This window comes from Psammomys obesus, unplaced genomic scaffold, assembly GCF_907164565.1.
Source record: "Psammomys obesus unplaced genomic scaffold, mPsaObe1.curated_primary_1811, whole genome shotgun sequence".
Lineage (NCBI taxonomy): Eukaryota > Metazoa > Chordata > Mammalia > Rodentia > Muridae > Psammomys > Psammomys obesus.
Window position 1 is genome coordinate 9,687,160 of NW_026589732.1, and position 19,319 is coordinate 9,706,478.

Sequence of the window (19,319 nt, forward strand, 5' to 3'; positions counted from 1 at the left end):
TAAGAAACATGAGCAATTTGATGGAGATACATAAACATACTCCCTTATATCTCCATGGGATTGTTCCAGTACGTACACGCTTGCAAATACCAAAATTGGTTGCTGCTTACATCCTGGTTATAAACAACAGAGTATTTGCTTATAAGCCATCCATGTCCTTCTGTATACGTAACCATCTTCAAATTCTTTGTACCTCATAGTAAAAGAAGTAATTTTGAGTATGACAATAGCAATGTATTTTCTCTCTCTCTTCTCTATGTGGTTACACAAACACATGCAGAGACCAGGGCTAGTTCTCTGATGGTCCTCTGTCTAGTGGCCCCTGTTTAGCATCTGTTCTGCCTCCTTCGAGCAGGATGATGATTCTGGGTTTGTAACTTTTTCATTCTAGAGATTCCTCTCCACATTTAAAGATGGAAACAGTTGTTGGGTCACAAGGAAGCCAGTTATATAAAGTTATAGCCATGGAGACTTTGAAAGAGACCAAATCTGTAAGGTTTTAAAGAGTTTGAAGGCAATCGCAAAAGTCTTTTTCTTTTGGTGAAAGAATGTGAACTGTGGTAGTGAACTACATTATCCTCCCTTCATAGTTTCTGTTTTGCTGTTTATGTGTTTCATGTTTGTAGAATCATACCTACAATATAGTTCTGAAGTAGGATAATTGTTTCATGAGTACTGGTCTTGTTTTGGAGGAATGCTGTGGTTTCTTTGAGGACCTTAATGGCCACTGGTCCTCCTTATTGCTTATATATTCCATACCATCTTTCCTGCACTCCAAGTCAACGATGAACTTGTGTAAGGGCTATATGGAGAGTTATTGGTGACCATATACTACTGTCTGGAATATGTTTACTCTTTAAATGATTGCCAAGCTTTCTGGCCTATACCTTGCCTTCTGTTTTTCAGAAAATGGTTTTCTTTAGTAAATCAATGTGTAAAAACATGCTTTGGTTGTGGCTATTATTTTGTTTTTGAGACATTCTTACTTTTTAGGCTAGCTGACCCCATATAGTCCTTTTGCCTCAGTCTCTCAGATGCTGGGATTACAGTTGTGTGCCCTTTACCCTGGTGTAATTTACATCTTTTTGGGACGTTTTAACATCTTGTTCACTGAAAATCTTTGGCCCTGTTTGGAAAAAAAAAAAAAAAAAGGCAAAATTTGCTTAAAGGGCTGTTTTAAGATTCTTTGTGGCCTAGTGCCTGTAACTGGGATTTTTCTTCTTCCTGTTGACTTGACCTTAAATTGCTGTGTGCGCACCTTTATTGAATATTCTGGCAGGGCGTGGTAGCACAGGTCTTTAATCCCATCACTTGGGAGGTGGAGGCAGATGCAGGCAGATCTCTGTGAGTTCCAGGCCAGCCATAGCTATGTGGAGAACCCTGTCACCATCCCCCACCCCCCAGTATATCTTTTCTTTTGAGGCTAGAGAAATGGCTTGGCAGTTAAGCACACTGACTGCTCTTTTAGATGACCTGAGTTCAACTCTCAGCACCCATATGGCAGTTCAAAACTATTTATATTGGTAGTCCCATGGGATCCAACGCCCTGATGTGCAGACATGCAGACAGATAAAACAGCCACATACATTTAAAAAAATGAATGAATGAATGAATGAATAACAGAATTAAAGAAAATTCTGTTTCTTTTATTTAGTCCTTACCCTACATTCATTGAAAATTAGTTGTGTGTTACAGGCCACTTACATCGATAATAAAATACTAAGTAGCCTAAGTGGCTAAAGAAAAGGAGAGTTTACTTAAAACTCTTTTTCTTTGGCTCAAGTCTAAATCTGGGTGTTTAAGCTTTACATATATTCTTGAGCTACATAGACTTAATATTTTATCTCGTGGAAATTGTAATCTGGTGAAAGAAGTAGAACTTCATAAAAATCATGCAATCACAAATACTCTAGGTGGAGGAAGTGTTACAAAGAGATGTCTTAGGGCTCAGGAGCTTACAGTGGAAGAACAGGTATGAGGCCCAGCAGACCCCGAAAGAGTGCTGTTGTGGAAGCATGTCTATTGGCATGGACTGCCCCTGTACATTATTATGGGAAAATCAGTTATAGAGCAGTGTGTAGAGACCAGTTTTATTGATCCTTGTACAAAGGTACATGTCAGTTATAGAATGACATGGAAATCTTAATGCTATTATTAAACAATAGATAGGTTTTATTTTCTGTATGTTATTGTTTATACATGAAATGTATTATATGCCTTAAATTAAATACAGAGCTATTCATAGTCCCTGTCCTTGAAGAACTCATATTCTAGCAAGGAAGACAAAGGCAGGGGTAAGCAATTGCAGCCGCTCCATCCTGCATGAATGCTATCCATTGACACTTTGTGACTCTGCCATCCTGGGTTTTTAGTCACCACTGGTGAAGAGAGAAAAGTAGGGTAACAGGATGAAGGACCAGAAACCCAGTATGTTAATTTACTTATTGCTATTACAACAAATTGCTGTAACTGAAAACAATGGGGTTAGGGGGCTGGAGAGATGGGTCAGAGATTAAGAACACTGGCTGTTCTTCCAGAGGTCCTGAGTTCAATTTGCAGCAACCACATGGTGGCTCACAACCATCTATAATGAGATCTGGTGCCCTCTTCTGACCTGCAGGTATACGTGCAGGTAGAACACTGTATGCAAAATAAATAAGAAAGAAAGAAGGAAAGAGTGAGAAAGAAAGAAAGAAAGAAAGAAAGGAAGGAAGGAAGGAAGGAAGGAAGGAAGGAGAAAAAGAAAGAAAAGGAAGGAAGGAAGGAAGGAAGAAAGAAAGAAAGAAAGAAAGAAAGAAAGAAAGAAAGAAAAGAAAAAGAGGAAGGAAGAAAGGAAGAAAGGTGTTTTATAAATCTGCAGTTGGTGCTTGGCTGGTTCTCTGTTCCAGCTTTTTCTAAGGCTAGACTCACAATGCTGCAGATTTGGGGAATGAGTCATCTTCCCACCTTATTCTAGTACCAGGAATTCAGTTCCATGTGGCTTTAGGACTGAGGTCCTGTTTCCTTGCTTATTATACAAGGACTCATTTTCAGCACCTAACATCAACCTAAGAGTTCTATACCTGTATCTGGCTCATGATACCTTGCCTCTGGTGACACTGGATGAAGTCCTTCCCATGATAAGTTTTTCCCCAGGACAGCTTTTTGGTTCTAAGTTAAAGAGCCTCAGCCAGTGATGGAGGGCTGGGAACATGATAGTTTTAGTCAGATGTAGAGCTCCAGTTTTGTGGATGAGGTTCAGGTCAAGGATTCCAATCTGTCAGGTTGGGGTTCTTACGGGCTGGGCTAATGCAGGGTGAGGACTGCTATACATGGGAAGGAACTTCTAACCATCTCATGGAATAGAAGCAGCTTGAAGACGAAAATGTAGCTCGTTTATTCATTGTACTGGAGCTTTACTTTCACAGTGTTCTGCAGAGCAGCCTAGCAGCTGACCTGCTTCTTTCCACGGTTAGTTTCAATAGGGAACTATGTTCTCAATATGCAGTATGTTCTCAGTCTTTTGAGCATGTTTGCTCTGAAGGAAATCACCAACCCCAGTCTCCCATCAATGCTTTCAGATGCCAACCTTAGCTTGCTGCCTCTTCTAGTTTAGCATGAAATGAGAAGGAACCTTAGAGACCTCACATGAACCTGCATTTGTACACTTCCTGTCCCACAAGCATCATCAACATTCAGAAATGCTAACACTTATGATCAGATTGAAACTTGTTGGATTCATTTATTCAAGTTTTCCAAACTTTTGTCTCATAGAAAACATTACAAGTTGTGAAATCTTAATTTTCAAAAGGTAAGTTTATGAAGGCATATTTGGAAAATAATTTTTGTTATATTTTGTGATCCCATTACTTCTTAGCTTTAATTTAAAAGAAATGTAATTTCTAGTGGGATTCTGTCCATTATCATAATACTTCCTGTGACTGATACTGCTAGCAGTAGCAAAGGACACAATCTGTATACTTCAGCTTTAGGGAATACAGGAGATGGAAGTCAAAACTGTTCAGATTCTAAATAACAGAGTTGCATTGCATGAATGCAGCTCAGGTAGGGTGATTAGTTTCCTTTGGTGCAGGACTAATGTACACACTTGCCGTATCTAAGTTAGGCAGCTCATGTCCATGCTTGATCTGTTGGGTCCCTGTTAACCTGGCAACATTATGATTATTTTAAAAGCTGTTGAGAGACCTTTGTACTATACTTGTAACATACTTGAGATAATCATTAACCACTTCAATGAGGAGTTTCATTGTTTTGCACCTGTCCATGGATGTGAGTGTATCTGGACCTGAACTGAGGGCACCTGGGGAGCTGAAAGGCATGCCGTTTTTCCATGACCACCCTTACGTCCGCTGCTGGATGTGGGTTCAGAGCCCAATTACTGTTGGGCTCAAGAATTTGTCAGAAGAACTCACAAAAGTCACTGAAAGCTATTATAGTCATGCTTCTAGTTTACTCCCCAGGAGGAACACATTTTTCTTCTCCATAGAAGGGGGGAACAAGGTGGAGTTGGGGCACTTGCCTTACAGTGATGTATAGAATATGGAGATGGGCAACTAGGAAGCTCATTTGAACCTGGTGTGTGCTCTTTCATCATCTGTATATGTAGATGGCTTAGTCTTAAGTTCTCAGCATCCCAAGTCACATGGATACCACCTGATCCCAAATGCCTGACCTACACAATGAAGGTGGTCTTTCTAGAATAATCACTGTTCTTACAGTATCTACCCTCAACGTAGACAGTGTTGTAAGGCTGTGTGCTGTGACCCAAGACGCAGTGAAACAAAGATACTCTTAGATGTAGAGAGTGACTCCCAAAAACCAAGAGCAAAACTGGGTGCTGTCTCTGATTAAGGTTGAATTCTTACCAGCTACCGGTGGCTTAGATTAGGTTGGAGTTTGCAAAGGGTATTTTCAAGAAGAAATTTTAAATACTTTATTTTATGGTTTTATTGAGGTTAATTTATACATAATAAGATAATATATTCATTTAGAACTTGGTGAGTACATACAATCATGCACTGTCTACAATGATCCACACCTCTCTTGTTGCTAGAAAATAACCTTGTGCCCCTTCATAGTCAGCCTTTCCTTGTCCTGGATAACCCAGGCAGCCGCTGGTCTGCTTTTTGTTAATACAGTTTTACTCTTTTTTTAAATTTTCATTTATTTTTTAGAGGATTCTTATGTGAGAACATGAGATATGTAGTGTTTTGTCTGAATCTTTTTTTTTTTCTTTTTAGTTTTTAGTTTGTTTTTTTTTTTTTTTTTAAATACAGGCACCACTATACCTGGATTGTTTTTTACTTTAAAAAAACATAGCATAAAAATGTTATTAATATTCACTCATATTTTATAAATATACCAATAGTTTATTCCTTTTAAAATTGCTGGGTAATATTTCATTTTGTGCCTGTATCATATTTTACTTATTCAGCATTTTTTTTTTAAATTAAAAAAATACTTTCTTACTATCATGAGTAAAGCTGGTTTGGAAGCTTATGGACATGATTTTGTAAGGCCATACATTTCAGTATTCTTGGGTTGGTGCTAAGATTTGGATATTCTCACATTGTTTCAAAGTGGTTGCAGCATTTGCATCTCAGGAAAGTGGGAGGTTCTAATTGCCCTGTCTCCTTGTGGCATTTTGTGTTGTCTATTTTTAGATATTCTAGTGGGTGTATAATGGTACCTTATTGTCTTGTAGTTGTAATTCACATTTCATTTTTCAGTCTTTCTATTTGTTCTTAATTCCCATATTCTTAATGACCAGTGACACTGAACATTTTTTAAAGTAGTGACTGTTCATTTATCTTGTGACATCCTTATGTCTTTCACACATTTATTTTCCTCCCATCCTGCCTTTCACACATTTTTTTTAAAGCAATTTCGTTTTTTATAAAAGAATTTCAATCATGATTTACAATCTCAGTACAAGTCCTTTATGATCTGGATACAAGACCTTTCTTTGTTGGTTACATATTTTGGTGATATTTTCTGTAGTCTGTGTTTTACCCTTTTGTTTTCTTGGGGAATGTGTGGGTGCTCAAGAAGACCAGAAAGAGGTGTTGGGTCCCTTTTAGCTGGAATTACAGGCAGGTGTGAGTTACTAGATGTGAGTGCTAGGGGTTAGAGTTGGGTCCTCGGGGTTAAAGTCAGGTCCTCTGTAAGAGCAGCAAGTATGCTTGGCCACTGAGCCCTCTCTTTGTTTTCTCAATGGCATCTGTATGTGTAGGCTAAAGGTCAGTCTTGAGTGGTGTTTCTTGTGAGCTGCCTTCTTTTCTAGATATGGTCTTTTGCTAGGACTGTTAAACTAGGGTGGCCAGCGAGTGCCAGAGATGCTGCTGTCTCCTCCAGTGTTGAGTTGCAAGTGTCCTTTACCACACTGAGCTGTTTACCTGGTTGTGCAGATTGATCTCAGGTCTTGGCTTGTGCAGCATTTCGCCCACTGGGCCATCTCCCCAGCTCTCCTACGGCATCTTTTGACAAGGGAGGGTTTTTAGTTTTGATGATCTTTTAGTGGTTTGTACTATTGTCTGTTCTAAGAATTTATTGCTTTTCCCCAGAATCACAAAGATTTTTTTCTATGCTTTATTTAAGAGCTTTTAATATAGTTTTTGTGGTTGGTTTGTTTGAGACAGTGTTTCACTGTGTAGCTGTGACTGTCCTGGAACTAAATCATATTTTTGTGAGTACTTTTAAACAGTTTAGATGATATGAAAAAAGTAGACAAGATTGGCAAGTGTCCCAGCAACATTTATCAGAAGGACTTGTTATCCCCATTGGCACTTTTTCTTGACAATTGAAGTTTGAAGGCATAAAAGAAGTCTCTAGTACGGTCAGCTACCAAGGTTATGTAGAGACAAATAATTACCTGAAATAAATGGGATGCTGCCTTTGCATACTGTTGTTTTAAATAACTAGTTACAGCAAATCATATGAGAAATAAATGGGATGTATATATGCCATTAGGGAGAAAAATAATACAATATGGCCTGTTTAGGAGGTGCAACAAAACATGCCGTAAACGAGATGCTCAAATTGCAAGTTATAAAACATATGCCTAAATAAATTCAGTCATTTATTTTATTATGCTGAAAATATAATGAAAAAGAGAATACTTCTTTTTTAAAGTTTTTTTTTGTACCTGCACATACACATGCACATTTACATACTGTCAAGTGCAGAGAATTATAATATCTTAATAGAAGGAAAGCAGAATAATAATAGATATGAAATCTCCTCCTCGTGGGTAGTCTTAATGCAGTAAATACAACAGTACAACCCAGGTTAATTTATAGATTTAATACAGTACCAGTTAAGACCCCAACAGCATGGTGAATTAATCCTGGTTGGTGGTATAAATCAGAAAATAAAAAGCAGATAAAACTTTTCTCAAGTGAAAAATCCTTTTAAAAAGTTATTCTTGCTCACAAAATAATTTCAGAGTATTAAAAGGAGACATGTACATTGTAAAACAGACGGTACCTGAGAGGGAGTGTTTGAGCCTTGCAATAGGTTTGTTGTGTTTGATAGGTTAGACCAGGTGTTTAAGCTAAGTGTAGTTACTGAAGCCGATTACCAAATTACCAGTTTCTGGCTTTGAAAACAGAAAGAGGGGCTTGTGGGTTTCACCAGAGGATGAGAACCAGGCAAAGAGGATGAGAACTAAAGCCACCAGGCAAACACTGTAAGTCACGTAAATAGACCAGGTGTAAGATGTTAGGAGATACTGGGTCCTTGGAACTCCACACATGATGATTTTTGTGTGGTTCCAGCTAAGATACAGAATGTAGGTAGAGGAGACTTTGATACTAGGGTTGTTTTTCTTTTCATGTGTATGTGTGTGTAAGCATGTTTTGAGTGGAAACGTTTGTATGTGTGTATACATGGAAGTCCACGCTTGGTGTTGGGAGTCTTCTTCCATCTTATTTTTTGAGAGAGTTTCTTAGTTGAACCCAGAGCTCACCTATGTAATGAGTGAGTTATTACTGACTTATTCTCTGTCCCTGTCTTCAAACGGTGGAATGACAGGTAGACCAGCATGCTCACCAGCTATTTGCATGGCTTCTAGGTATCTGAACTCCGAACTCTGAACTCTGGTTCTCTCGATTTTGTAGCAAGATGTTAACTGCTGAGTCATCTTCCCACCCCATTTTTCAAGTGAGGTCAGATACCTGTTGACAAGTTAGAGTCTTCTTTACTACATTGATGGGTAGCACAGGTTAATGAAGAGTGAGGAGAGCACATAAACTTGCTAGTCTTTTGATTTTATATTTTTAAAGATTTATCTTATTTTATGTTCATAAATGTTTTTCTTACATGTATGTCTATGTATTGCATGTATGTGTGGTATCCACAGAAGTCAGAAGAAAGCATTGGTTTCTGTGGAACTGCTGTTAGAGATGATTGTGAGCTGCCATGGGGTGCTGGGAAGTAAACTCAGGTCTTCTGCAAGAACAGTACTCTTCTGAACCATCTGTCTAGCTCTGATTTTAAACGCTAACACTTGGAGAGATGGAGGCGTGACTAAGTAGTAAAACACTTACCTAGCAGGTCTCAGGTTCAAGTTCATCTCCACCCCACAAAACAATAAAACAATATACTGTTGGCAATTGATGTGCTGGCCAGACAAGACATGGGATTGAGGATTTCTCATAAAGATTGTATATCTATAGTTGCCATAGGGAACTAGGGAAACAGTGGAGGGACTGCTGTTCTAGACTAAATCATGTTCCAAGAATAAGAACTGCCTAAACGTAGGTACATACGGTCATGGAAACCAAATGGTAGTAATATATTAAAACTCAGGAGTAGAACATGTAAAAGTAACTATCACTTAACAACAACAAAAAAAAAAATTAAAAATACTGGCTTGGATGGTAATGTAAAGAATGCTATACTTAGTCTTATTTTGATCTCATACCATACAAACTAAATTCCAGATGAAGTGACTATTGTATGTCATTGAAGAGGGGATAATTTGTACATTGTTGAAACAATAAAGGAATTAAGTCATAACAAGGTTGGCATGTTTGATTATGAAAATTTTGATTCTCTAATGAAAAGATAAAAGCAAGATAATGGAAACAGCATTTTTAATTTTTCTATGATGAGTTGAATTGTTCATGGAATTGAGGACGGAGAGACAATTAAGGAAGAATTTGCAGTGTAAGGAATAACAACAGTAAAACTTGGCGCTAAGAGCCTTGTTGGTAGTATGGCCATGCAGTGGTGTTTGGGATGAGTACATGTGATAGTGACATCTGAGCCTTCACACCGGGCCTGGAGTTGTGAATGTTAATTGCTGTTTGTGGCCTGCTTCTCCTTGTAGTCCAGATGGGAAGGCGTTTAGCCCACGTTACATGCATGTACTTACAAAGCTCTTTTCCATATCCTCCCCCATTGATTCTCACTTTCATCCAGGGAAGTGTTCAAGTTTTCCTTAGTGAACGCTCTCAGGATTCACTCTTCCATAGTTTACAGAGCCACAGTTTGGTCTTGTCATCACCTGTCATTAATCTATCTATAAAATCGACTCAGCTAAGTTGAAACCGCCTTACTCTGGCGATAAGCTTGTCTGCAGTGTGCATGTTTTGTTTTGTTTTGTTTCTCTACTGCATCTATGCTTTAGCCTGATCTTTGGCTCCTCTATTGCCTCCTAAATGATCTTTTGTCCTTGTTTATCTTTACTATTTAACTTTTTTTTTTTGTAATGTTTTTTTTCGTAGTGCTGCAACAGCATCTAGTGCCTGTGTCTGCCTCTTTGGTACAGATGGCAGACATCTGTGATGGGCGAGAGAGTCAAGGGATAGCTCTCCAAAGGAACAGAAAGGCCATGTGCATAAATAGGCTTTTGAAAGGGCTAGAGAGGTGGCTCAGTGGTTAAGAGCCATCTTACTGGCTGCTCTTCCAGAGGACCCAGGTTCAGTTACCAGCACCCACATGACACCTCACAGTTGTTTGTAACTCCAGTTCCAGGGTTTTTGACACCCTCACACAGACATACATGCAGGCAAAACGCCAATCCACAGGAAGTAAAATTTAAAAAAAAATTTCTGAAACATATTGAACATCACTAGTCACCAGTGAAATACAAAGAAGAACCAGAGCTACTTCTTTTTCTTCCACTAGAAGAATGATAATTTAAAATTATTCCATTGTATTGTAGACCATAATTTGGTTATCCATTCCATCAGATGATACCTATTTTTAAATATTGACAAGCACTTGGAGAAATTGGAGACTCATATATTGCAATAGGAGTTTAAAATGGAACAGCTTCCTTGGTAAACACCATTTCTCAAAATGTCCAACATAGTATGGCCTAGCAAGTCTACTTCTTGAAATCTACCTAGAAGAAAAAAAAAACACATGTACACACAGAGATGTATATATTAATGCTAACAGCAATGTTGATAGTAGGAGAAGGAAGAAGAGTTGAAAGAATGGACGTAACTACAAGGAGTTAGCCATGAAGACTGACCTTCATGGAGCAGAAGCAGCCCAGACAGAACTGGGCCATGTAGCTGGGAAGTAGCCAAACTAGCATAGAGAGTTAGAATACAAGAAAAATCTGCCCAGCTCTAGTGCCTTAAAGCTTGTTGAATAAATCTAATAGGTCTCTGTGTCCTTATTTGGGAAATAGAGGAGGTGACTAGTGAAAGCTCCCCCAGATTCTAACTATCATTACGCAGATTTACATGAACTGATGTGGTATATCTCATACAATGGAATACTATGTATAATCGGAGTAAAATATTGAACCATACCTTCAGTATGATGAGCTTTGAGCTCATGTTAAGTAGTGGTATTGAGTACAGAGAACTGAGCAATGACTGCTAATAGATATGGAAACTCTTTAGGGATGACAATACTTCACAATTGGATTTTTGTGACAAACAATTCAATAGTATATTCTTAAATACATTGAACTTAGCTGGACACGGTGGTACATGTGCTACACATGGTAGCTCCTGGGCCTCCCTATAGTCATGGTCCCTGGGTCCCACTTTGATCAAAATTCCTGGGCCTACCTGTTGTCACAGTCCCTAGACCTCCCTATAGTCACAGTCCCTGGGCCTACCTATAGTCACAACACTGAAAAGGTTTAGGAAACAAAAGGTCCCTTGAGCCAGTGAATTTGAGAGCAGCCAGGGCAACTTAGACCCTGTCTTAAAGGAAAGCAAATTCGGTCTTCACAGATTGTCCCAACAAAGTTTTTAAACTAAGAAAAAAAGCAAAAGTCTTTTGCCATTGTTTCATGACCTACAGTATTTTTCAGTGTGATTGCTTGAAAAGCTGAATTTGAGACCATTCCTTCTGATTATGGTTTTGGCAGTATTCTAGTTACCTTTGCTAAGTAGAAAAGTTATTTTTTGGTAGCTATCATGAAATGTTTTTATGAAGTATTTATTTTCATATCTCAGTTTTGCACAAGATATAGTCAGTGGCTTTTGAATTTATTCTAACGTTTATCTTCTATACCCTTTTAAAAGATTTTCTTAGATTTATTATTTATTTGTGTTTGTGTTGCCTGTATAGCTGGTGGAGGTCAGAAGAGGTCATTATATCCCTTGGACTTGGAGTTAGGGTGGTTGTGAGCTACCAAAAGAACTGAACTCAGGTTCTTCAGTACATTTTCTCTCTTCCATACATGTGTAAGGAGGAAGCAGACAAGGGAGATCTTTGCCTCTGGCTTTTCCGTGCCTCTGTTGTAACGTTAATGTACCAGGGATGTCAAACTGGGGCTTTCTAAAGGAGGGCATGGTGCTCCTCCTTCAGTGTTCTCTGTGTCTTCCTGAGGACAACGCCCTTCTTGTCTGTGTTTTGGGTCAGTCTTGCTGTGTTTCTCAAACTGTTCTTGGCTTTACATTCTCCAGTCTCCTCCATCATGAGTGCTGGGATTATTGGCAATGGCCACAGTGCCCCGCACTCACAGTTTTTGTTTTTTATGGAAATGAGTTACAAACAACAGCCCAGACATCCTGGTCAGAATGGGATGTTCTTCTCTTCCCTGCCTTTCTTACACTTTCTTACTTGTTCCTGAGTAGTTTTGAAATCCTATTATTTCTCTTCTCACCTTAATCAAAGCCATCATTTCTTGGTAAAAAAAAATAAAAAATTCTTTAGCCTCTTTCCTACCCGTTTAACTCACCTATTGCTCATTTTATTCCACATTGCAGCAAGTGAGTTCCCAACTCCAGGTGGCCCTGCTTTTTTGATGGCTCTAAGGGCCACCGTCTAGTTGCAGCACCCTGGCTGACCTCTGAATGTTTCACTGCAGTCCACACCAGCCATGCTGACCGCTTCCATGTTCTCACCCCGTGGCTCTACCTGCTCTGCTCCCACCAGATTCTCTCCATACCCTGCTGATTCTTACTCAGTTGTAGTTCCTTTAGTTCTCTCCTCTTCATATACTCCTTCTCCCCACCCCCCATTCCTGCCCCAGGCACTACTCAAGAGATCCATCAGATCCTTCCTTTGCCAGACTTGTTTCACAGGTGAAGCATTTGTACTGCATATAGCTCCTTTCGCCCTCTGTACCAGGAATGCTGGGAAGGAGACTTTGTAATCTTGTTTGGTGGTGGTGGTGTTTGGTTTCTGGGATAGGATCTTTCTGTGTAGCCCTGGCTGGCTTTGAATTCTGTAGATAGCCTAGGCTGGCCTTGAACTTGAGCCTTTCTGCCCCAGCCTCCCAACTATTGGGATAGGAAGCATGAGCCACATGTCTGCCTGGCTAGTATTGGCATGTTTATAATCTTATTGCTTACTTAGCCCTCTGTCTGGCAGAGGAGGTGTTTAAACTTTTTTTGTTAAATAGCCGAGGTTATTTCAATTTTAAATATCTTCTCCCCTACTTCCTTTCCACCTCATCCTTACCTGGCAAAATTTACACAAGTACATCTTTCTAGTGATTCCATAAGTGAGTATGGTGTTCCTTTCTCATTCCAGACATTATTTAGGCACTGAGGCTATAGAACGGGTTAAATAGGCAACTGGCTCTGCCCTTCTAGAGGTGATTTCTAGTGGTTTAGACAGATAATAAAACAGATAAATGACTAAAATATACAGGGCTTGGATGGAAGTATTGAGCACATAAAGCTTTGTACTCACGCACGCAGGGTGTGTGTGTGTGTGTAGGCCAGGGTTTGGTTCAGGTTGACGGACGTCAGATTAGCACTTCCCTGTTTGAGCCCCATGTCTGCTGGTCTTCCTAATGCTGCCACGACTACAAATTTCAATGGCGTTTTATTGTTGTTTTTGTTGTTTAGTGTTTTTTTTTTTTTTTTTTTGCTTGAGGGGGGTTGAATCTTCACGTACATGCTAAGCAAGTGTTGTACCACAGAGCTGCATCCCCACCTTTGGACATGGAATTTTGAGGAAGAGATATTCAAATTATAGCAATGTATGTGCTCACAGGGCAGAGGGGGACGGTCGCAAACACCGTACAGCTTCCTAGGTCACTCTTATGGTTATGTCTTAATGTTTTGTTCGAGAATGTTGGGGGCAAATATGTTTCAGTTGACTGTGTGTTGTTGTGGTTGGCTAGCTTAGTTAGCTTGGTCTGGCTGTGCTGTTCCTACAGTTCTGTGGGCTGTCAGCTGTCCTCTGTAGGGTAGGTACTTGGTTCCAAGCGTGGGGTGATGCCTGGACTTGCCTTGCTGCAGTCCTGCCTTCACAGGAAACAAGAGGGCTCTCTGGGCAAACCTTTCTGTGGGTGGAAAACATATCCTCAAGCTCAGTAGCCTGCATTTCGCATCAGCAGAAGGCCCGCACTGATGTTATTTAGCATGAGCAGAAAGCCTGCATTGCTGCTGTATATTTCCTTTTGGTGACTCTCTGAGGACAACACACTGTAGAAAGTGGCCATACATTGTAAACTGATTCCAGGTAATAATCGGACAAATGATCAGTCTCCATTTTTATTCCCCTCTGGGGAAGACATGTGTCAGGGATCCCTAAAGCAGAAGGCATCGGAGGGGCTTTTCTGGCAGCCTCTCGGCTTTACAGCCACAATGCTTGATTAGAGAGGAGAGAAGCCAAATTCGGCAGGAGGTGGCCAGCAGACCCAGTAGCTGCTTGCCACCTCTTGCTCCAAAAAGCCTTGCCGCAGAGTTGCCATGGCAGCAGGAGGCAATTTAATGGCAAGGGCTCATCTCCGGAGCCGCACTGCTGCGCCCCAGCCTTCAATTTGATCTGCTGGTTACACCAGGGCCTTACTGTGAGGTGGCCATGTGGCTACACATTGCCTTATGGGGCAGAATGTAAGGTCCTCTGAATTCTTAGGACAGCCACCTCTTGTCCCCACTTCTCCTTGGCACATACCTCTTTGATGTTGCACCCGAGTCAGCCCTGCCCGATTATTTGCAGTTCCTTAAATATGCTCTTTCATGCTTCTGTGCTTTTAGGCATGCAGTTTCCGTTGCCTGGAGTGCTCCCTTCCCCATCTGTCTGGAAAATTCCTACCCATTTTCAAAATGCAGCCCAGATTCTCCCTCCCCCTCCCTAATGGTTTCTTTCACCCCCTTTCCTCCTTGCAAAACTATACAGTTTTACTGCCATTTTAACCCCATCACCCATCATGTGGTTTTGAAATGACTAATTGTTTATTTCTCTCTTCCTTTTCTGTAGTCTCTTTGATTCTTTCTGCATTCAAAATTTGTGTTCTGTGAGTTTTTGCATGAAAACTCCTTCCCTGGGAGTAAACATTTAGCAGTGTTTGTAGAATAATGGGATGCTTTTTCGTGGATTAACTCCTGTTTTAATGCTCATCCTTTGACTGCTGGTCCCCATGAGGTAAACCACTTAATCGTGAGTAGGCAGGGTTCCTTCAGCTGAGGCCCTGATCTCACCAGCCAATCATGAGCCTGTCACTGACTGTCCATGTCCTCTATTTCCCATCAGGATCAGAAAGAATAACTCTCGGGGGTCAGACTTTAAGTCTGTGTGACCTGCAGTTGTCACTCACTGTCTGATCCTTCCCTTGGCTTCTGAGTTGTGAGGATGCAGCCTCAGGCTTTGTGCCATGTAGTAACTCCGTGGTAAATCTTATTTTCTTTCCCTTCTCCTGTCTTTGGTGCAAGGTGTAAGCTACCTTTAAACCTTCTGCGGCGTCATATAATTGGGTTTCATCTCCTTGCTCCAAGCACAGCTTTTCAAGTCACCTCTTTCCTGAGGCTCTTCTCCTCTTCCTGACCTTCTGGGTTTTGTGGCCCCCTCTTCCCCGTGGCCTCATTCTCATGTTTGATGCATATGTCCTCCTGTTTACTGTGCAGACAGACCGTTGTCCTTAGATTATTCTTCTTTCCTTTTAGACATAATTTGTTGGTGTATTTCTAGATTTTCAAGTTAAGAGTGGATTTGTTTCCTATCTTCCTCAAATAACCCTAGAAGCCACCTGAACTGGATGGAGCATGTATTTCGCCCCCTGCCTTAACAGCTCTGAAGCTTTTCCTTGGCAGCACAGCTGGGTGCTTTGGGCTTGTTTTCTGTCCCCGCTGCCCTCGGTTTTGTTTGGAGCCTGCCCTTGTAACTGCTGAGCCTGTCACACCTTTAAGTTCAAAGCTCACCCAGACATTTGGCAATTCCCTTTGCAAACGTCTTTTCTGGAACACCCGAGCGTGCTGTGTGCATACCGTATGTGCCAGTGCCTGCAGGTGCCCAGGCTGTTCAGTTTCTGGAGTATTCTCGTTGTTTCTCGCCCTTCCTTCATTCCTACTGGGGTGTTTTATTCACTCTAGGTCCTCTGAAGGATGTGAAAGTTAAACAAAGCTGTTTCTAAGTTATTAGTAGATTTGAGCTTCTGTGACATTCCTGTGCCCCATCCTCAACCCAGCTGTAGGCCAGTGAGAGGTGAATTAGGATAAGCTCTGAGACAGATAGTGTTCTGTTGCTTCTTATCCTCTGTCTCTTGGTTGAAAAACACTCTCTGCAGTTGTCAGATGAGTGAGTCCCTTCATCTTCATGGAAAGCATTCGAAGACTCAGTGCAGATGTCTGGAGCCATGGATTGTACTAAACCCCATGGGTACCATTATTTTTCTAAAGTACATACCTGTAATAAAGTTTAACTAATAAATCAGGCACAGTGAAACTGACAATAACTAACCATGAAGTAAAGCAATCATACCAATAACAATAAAAATTACTCAAAACTTACATACTGTTTATTTATGAAATTTCCCATTTACTATTTCCCGGCTTTGCTTGGCCACAGGTAGCCGAAACCACATAGAATGAAAGCATGAGAAGGGAAACTACTTGAGTCCCACCTGCTGATGCTAGCCTTATTTGTAAATATAGGTGACAGCTCATTTCACTGTCAAAAGGAGAGGAAGCCTTCCATCATCCAAAGGCATTAACTCGGTTAGAACCTAAAGCCTATAAGTAGTTTTCCACAGTGTTTGTGTGTCTGAATTGGATCTAATATTCTTAGGTTGGAACTAGGGAAGCTATGGTTACTAAGCATGTGTATCCGTTAGCATACATTTCTGGAAGTGCTATTAAAGTTATATTTTGTTTCTATGGGTTATGGGTTATCTGAAACGTACTCAAGCTATAATCGACAATTTTAATTTGATAGTTTTTATAGACATTGTAGATTTCCACCCACCTTCTTAACCCATTTTTGTTTTACTTGACCTGTTCTCAGGCCTAATGGTATCTATGCAGATTCTTCTCCCAAATGAAAACTAAGTATTAGTGTTGTAGTCTTGTCTTGTGCCATGCTCAGAAGGAGTTGAGTGGAGTGGCTTACTATCAAATACAGGCTTTGTAAAAGTCAGGCTGTTTTCCGGGTGAGACTTATAAGAACTGTCATAAGTACACTGTTAAGTGTGCTCCATCAGTTATAGAATAAATGCTATGTAGTTTTTCAAATATGGAAAAATGTTTTCCTTAAACTAGGCCAAAGAACTGTTAGGAGGAGGACTGAAAGCTGAGGATATTACATCCCTGTGATCGCCACTGCTTGAGAGGCCAAAGAAGGTAAAAAGAACCAGAACGCAGGTTCAGATTGGTATAACTAAGGCACAGTACAAGTACAGACAGCTACTGTGCTGTTTTTGAGCATACACTGAATATAGCCAGGGCAGTTTTAGCCCTGGAAGAGGCAGAAGCAGGACAACAGACAAAATGTCTATTCTTAGGAGGCTGCCGTTGTTCTAGCCCGTCCCAGCTGTGAGGCCTGGCAGCCTCTGGCCGCCTTTTCTGGTCTCTAAGTCTGTTTTCTGCAGTCATACGATTTCTCTACATACTCTTCACGGCATTGTTTATCATTAAGAACCATGTATTCAGTGACTCTCCCCAGCCCTCCTTCCACTGCTGTCCCAGAAGCACACCACACCATTGTGTGTAAACATGTACACAGAGTTTTCTAGAGTGTCTGGCACACGAGTCTTCAGTAAGCACTGGCTGTGTTCATTACTGCTGTCATGGACAGCACTTATGGTTGGCAGTGGCGGCAGTGCCAGTTGACTGGCCCTCTTTCAGGGCCTGAGTGTTCCCTGCCCAGAATCTGGCTTTGTGAAGCTCATTGTCTGTGGTCCTAGGAACAGACCCTCTGAGTCAGATGCGTGGGACAGATGGCGGGAGAATTAGTGAGAGGCTGCTTGTCTCTACCCAGGGTCCCTGAGCGCATTCTCTCTGTGCCTGCCTGTACTAATGACCTTCTTGTTTTCTGCCGTGCACGCTGTCCATGAACCCTACTTCTAAACTACATCTGGCATCTTTGCATTCCTTTTATCTTTTTGGATCTTGACTGGTTTTAGAGTCTCTCAGAGCTTGTTGATTTGCGCTGCAGCTCAAGCTTTTCCTTCCTGCCGGCCTCCTGGATGGTCTTCTGGCTGCGAACGTATAGTGTTACCACTCCATCTGTGAGGGCCTGCCTGGCACCTTCTGCCCCATTTCTTCTGGCAGTCTTTTACAGCGCGTGTTTCACCTGTGCATTGCCTTTATCCTTTCTGCTTTTTAGGTTTTGTGCCTAATCCTGTTTCTTCACTTGATTGTAGCCAAAGGCTAAGAAAAGTAATTACCCAATTCTAATGTTTAGTTGTATTTGGAGTATAGATTCAAGTGGTTTGTTGGAAAGGCCGCTGACGTTGTAAAATTTTCCATGGATTCAGAAAAAAATGTACCAGGACTATGGTTCTTTAACTTTTGCCAAATGAGAAAGTCCTTCTCGTGCTCCCGTTCTTGGTTTGTACCACTACACTCTGTTATCTTGTTGGAGTATGTTTGGACATCATTTTCTCTTGGACAGGTGATAGTATCTGTTGTTTTTATCTTCTCTTTGATTTTATCTCTTGAACCCTGTGATTTCCACCTAAGCTTCCCTTTAAAAAAAATGTAATTATACAAAAATACAGAGAATATAATTTAGGATGTGTGTATTATGTTTATGTAACTGCTATGAGATTTAAAAAAATACATAGTATTTATTGTGGATATTCCAATTAAAATGTAATCTACATTATTTTTAGAAAGTGAGAACCATGAAAAGTAAAAGGAAGAAAATTAAAGCCCTGACGTGCATAGACAGCTGTGATGTTCTGTATGTTCTAGTGTATAGTCATCTTTCCATTCATATCAGTATATGTTTATTAATATACATGTTTTCATTTTCGTAATACTATCCATTAACCAAAGTTTGTGGTTTCCATAACAACTGTAACATGTTACATCACAACATTGGGATATTCTAATAGTATTTGGTACAAGTTTAACACAGCAAGAAAATGATGATTTTTAATGATAAAATCTACCCATGATAAAATGTAAATATTAGGAAAAGAAGTCATGAAAACTGTTGTGCCCTTCAATTACTCCATTCTCTCTGTTAGCATTGTAAGTCATTGTTTTCAAAGCTTTTACTGATGGTTCTATTTGAGGAATGCTGATTGTGAAGCTCAATGGCATATGTCCTTTGCTTTTGGGCTTAGTCAAGTATGATGTGAACCATTTATGTTTTGCAAAATAATATCTTGGTTCTTTTCTCCATGCTTTAGGTATGTGTTCTTTCTGGATCCATGCAATCTGGACTTGATAAACAGGAAGATCAAGTCTATAGCACTATGTGTAGCAGCATGTCCAAGACAAGAGTTGAAAACCTTGAGTGACGTCCAGAAGTTTGCAGAGATCAATGGTGAGATTTTAGGCTGTCCAAGTTGACACACTGATCTCCAATTCTCACTGTTAAATACTTTATGTTTGAATTCCAGTATGTACTTTTCCTCATACTAAATATGCCATAAAGGAACTTTAAAGAGGTAGAAAGAAAGAAAGAAAGAAAGAAAGAAAGAAAGAAAGAAAGAAAGAAAGAAA

General features: G+C 40.3%; 1 protein-coding gene across 3 annotated transcripts in view; it reads left to right on the forward strand.

Annotated features, from left to right (window-relative positions):
- Slc44a1 (solute carrier family 44 member 1) overlaps positions 1-19,319 on the forward strand; it is a 186,852-nt gene that overhangs the window by 56,665 nt on the left and 110,868 nt on the right. For all 3 annotated transcript variants that reach the window (XM_055605250.1, XM_055605249.1, XM_055605251.1), the window contains exon 4: positions 19,004-19,140. In XM_055605250.1, the coding sequence (XP_055461225.1) occupies positions 19,004-19,140 (137 nt within the window). The remainder of the gene's footprint in view (positions 1-19,003; positions 19,141-19,319) is intronic.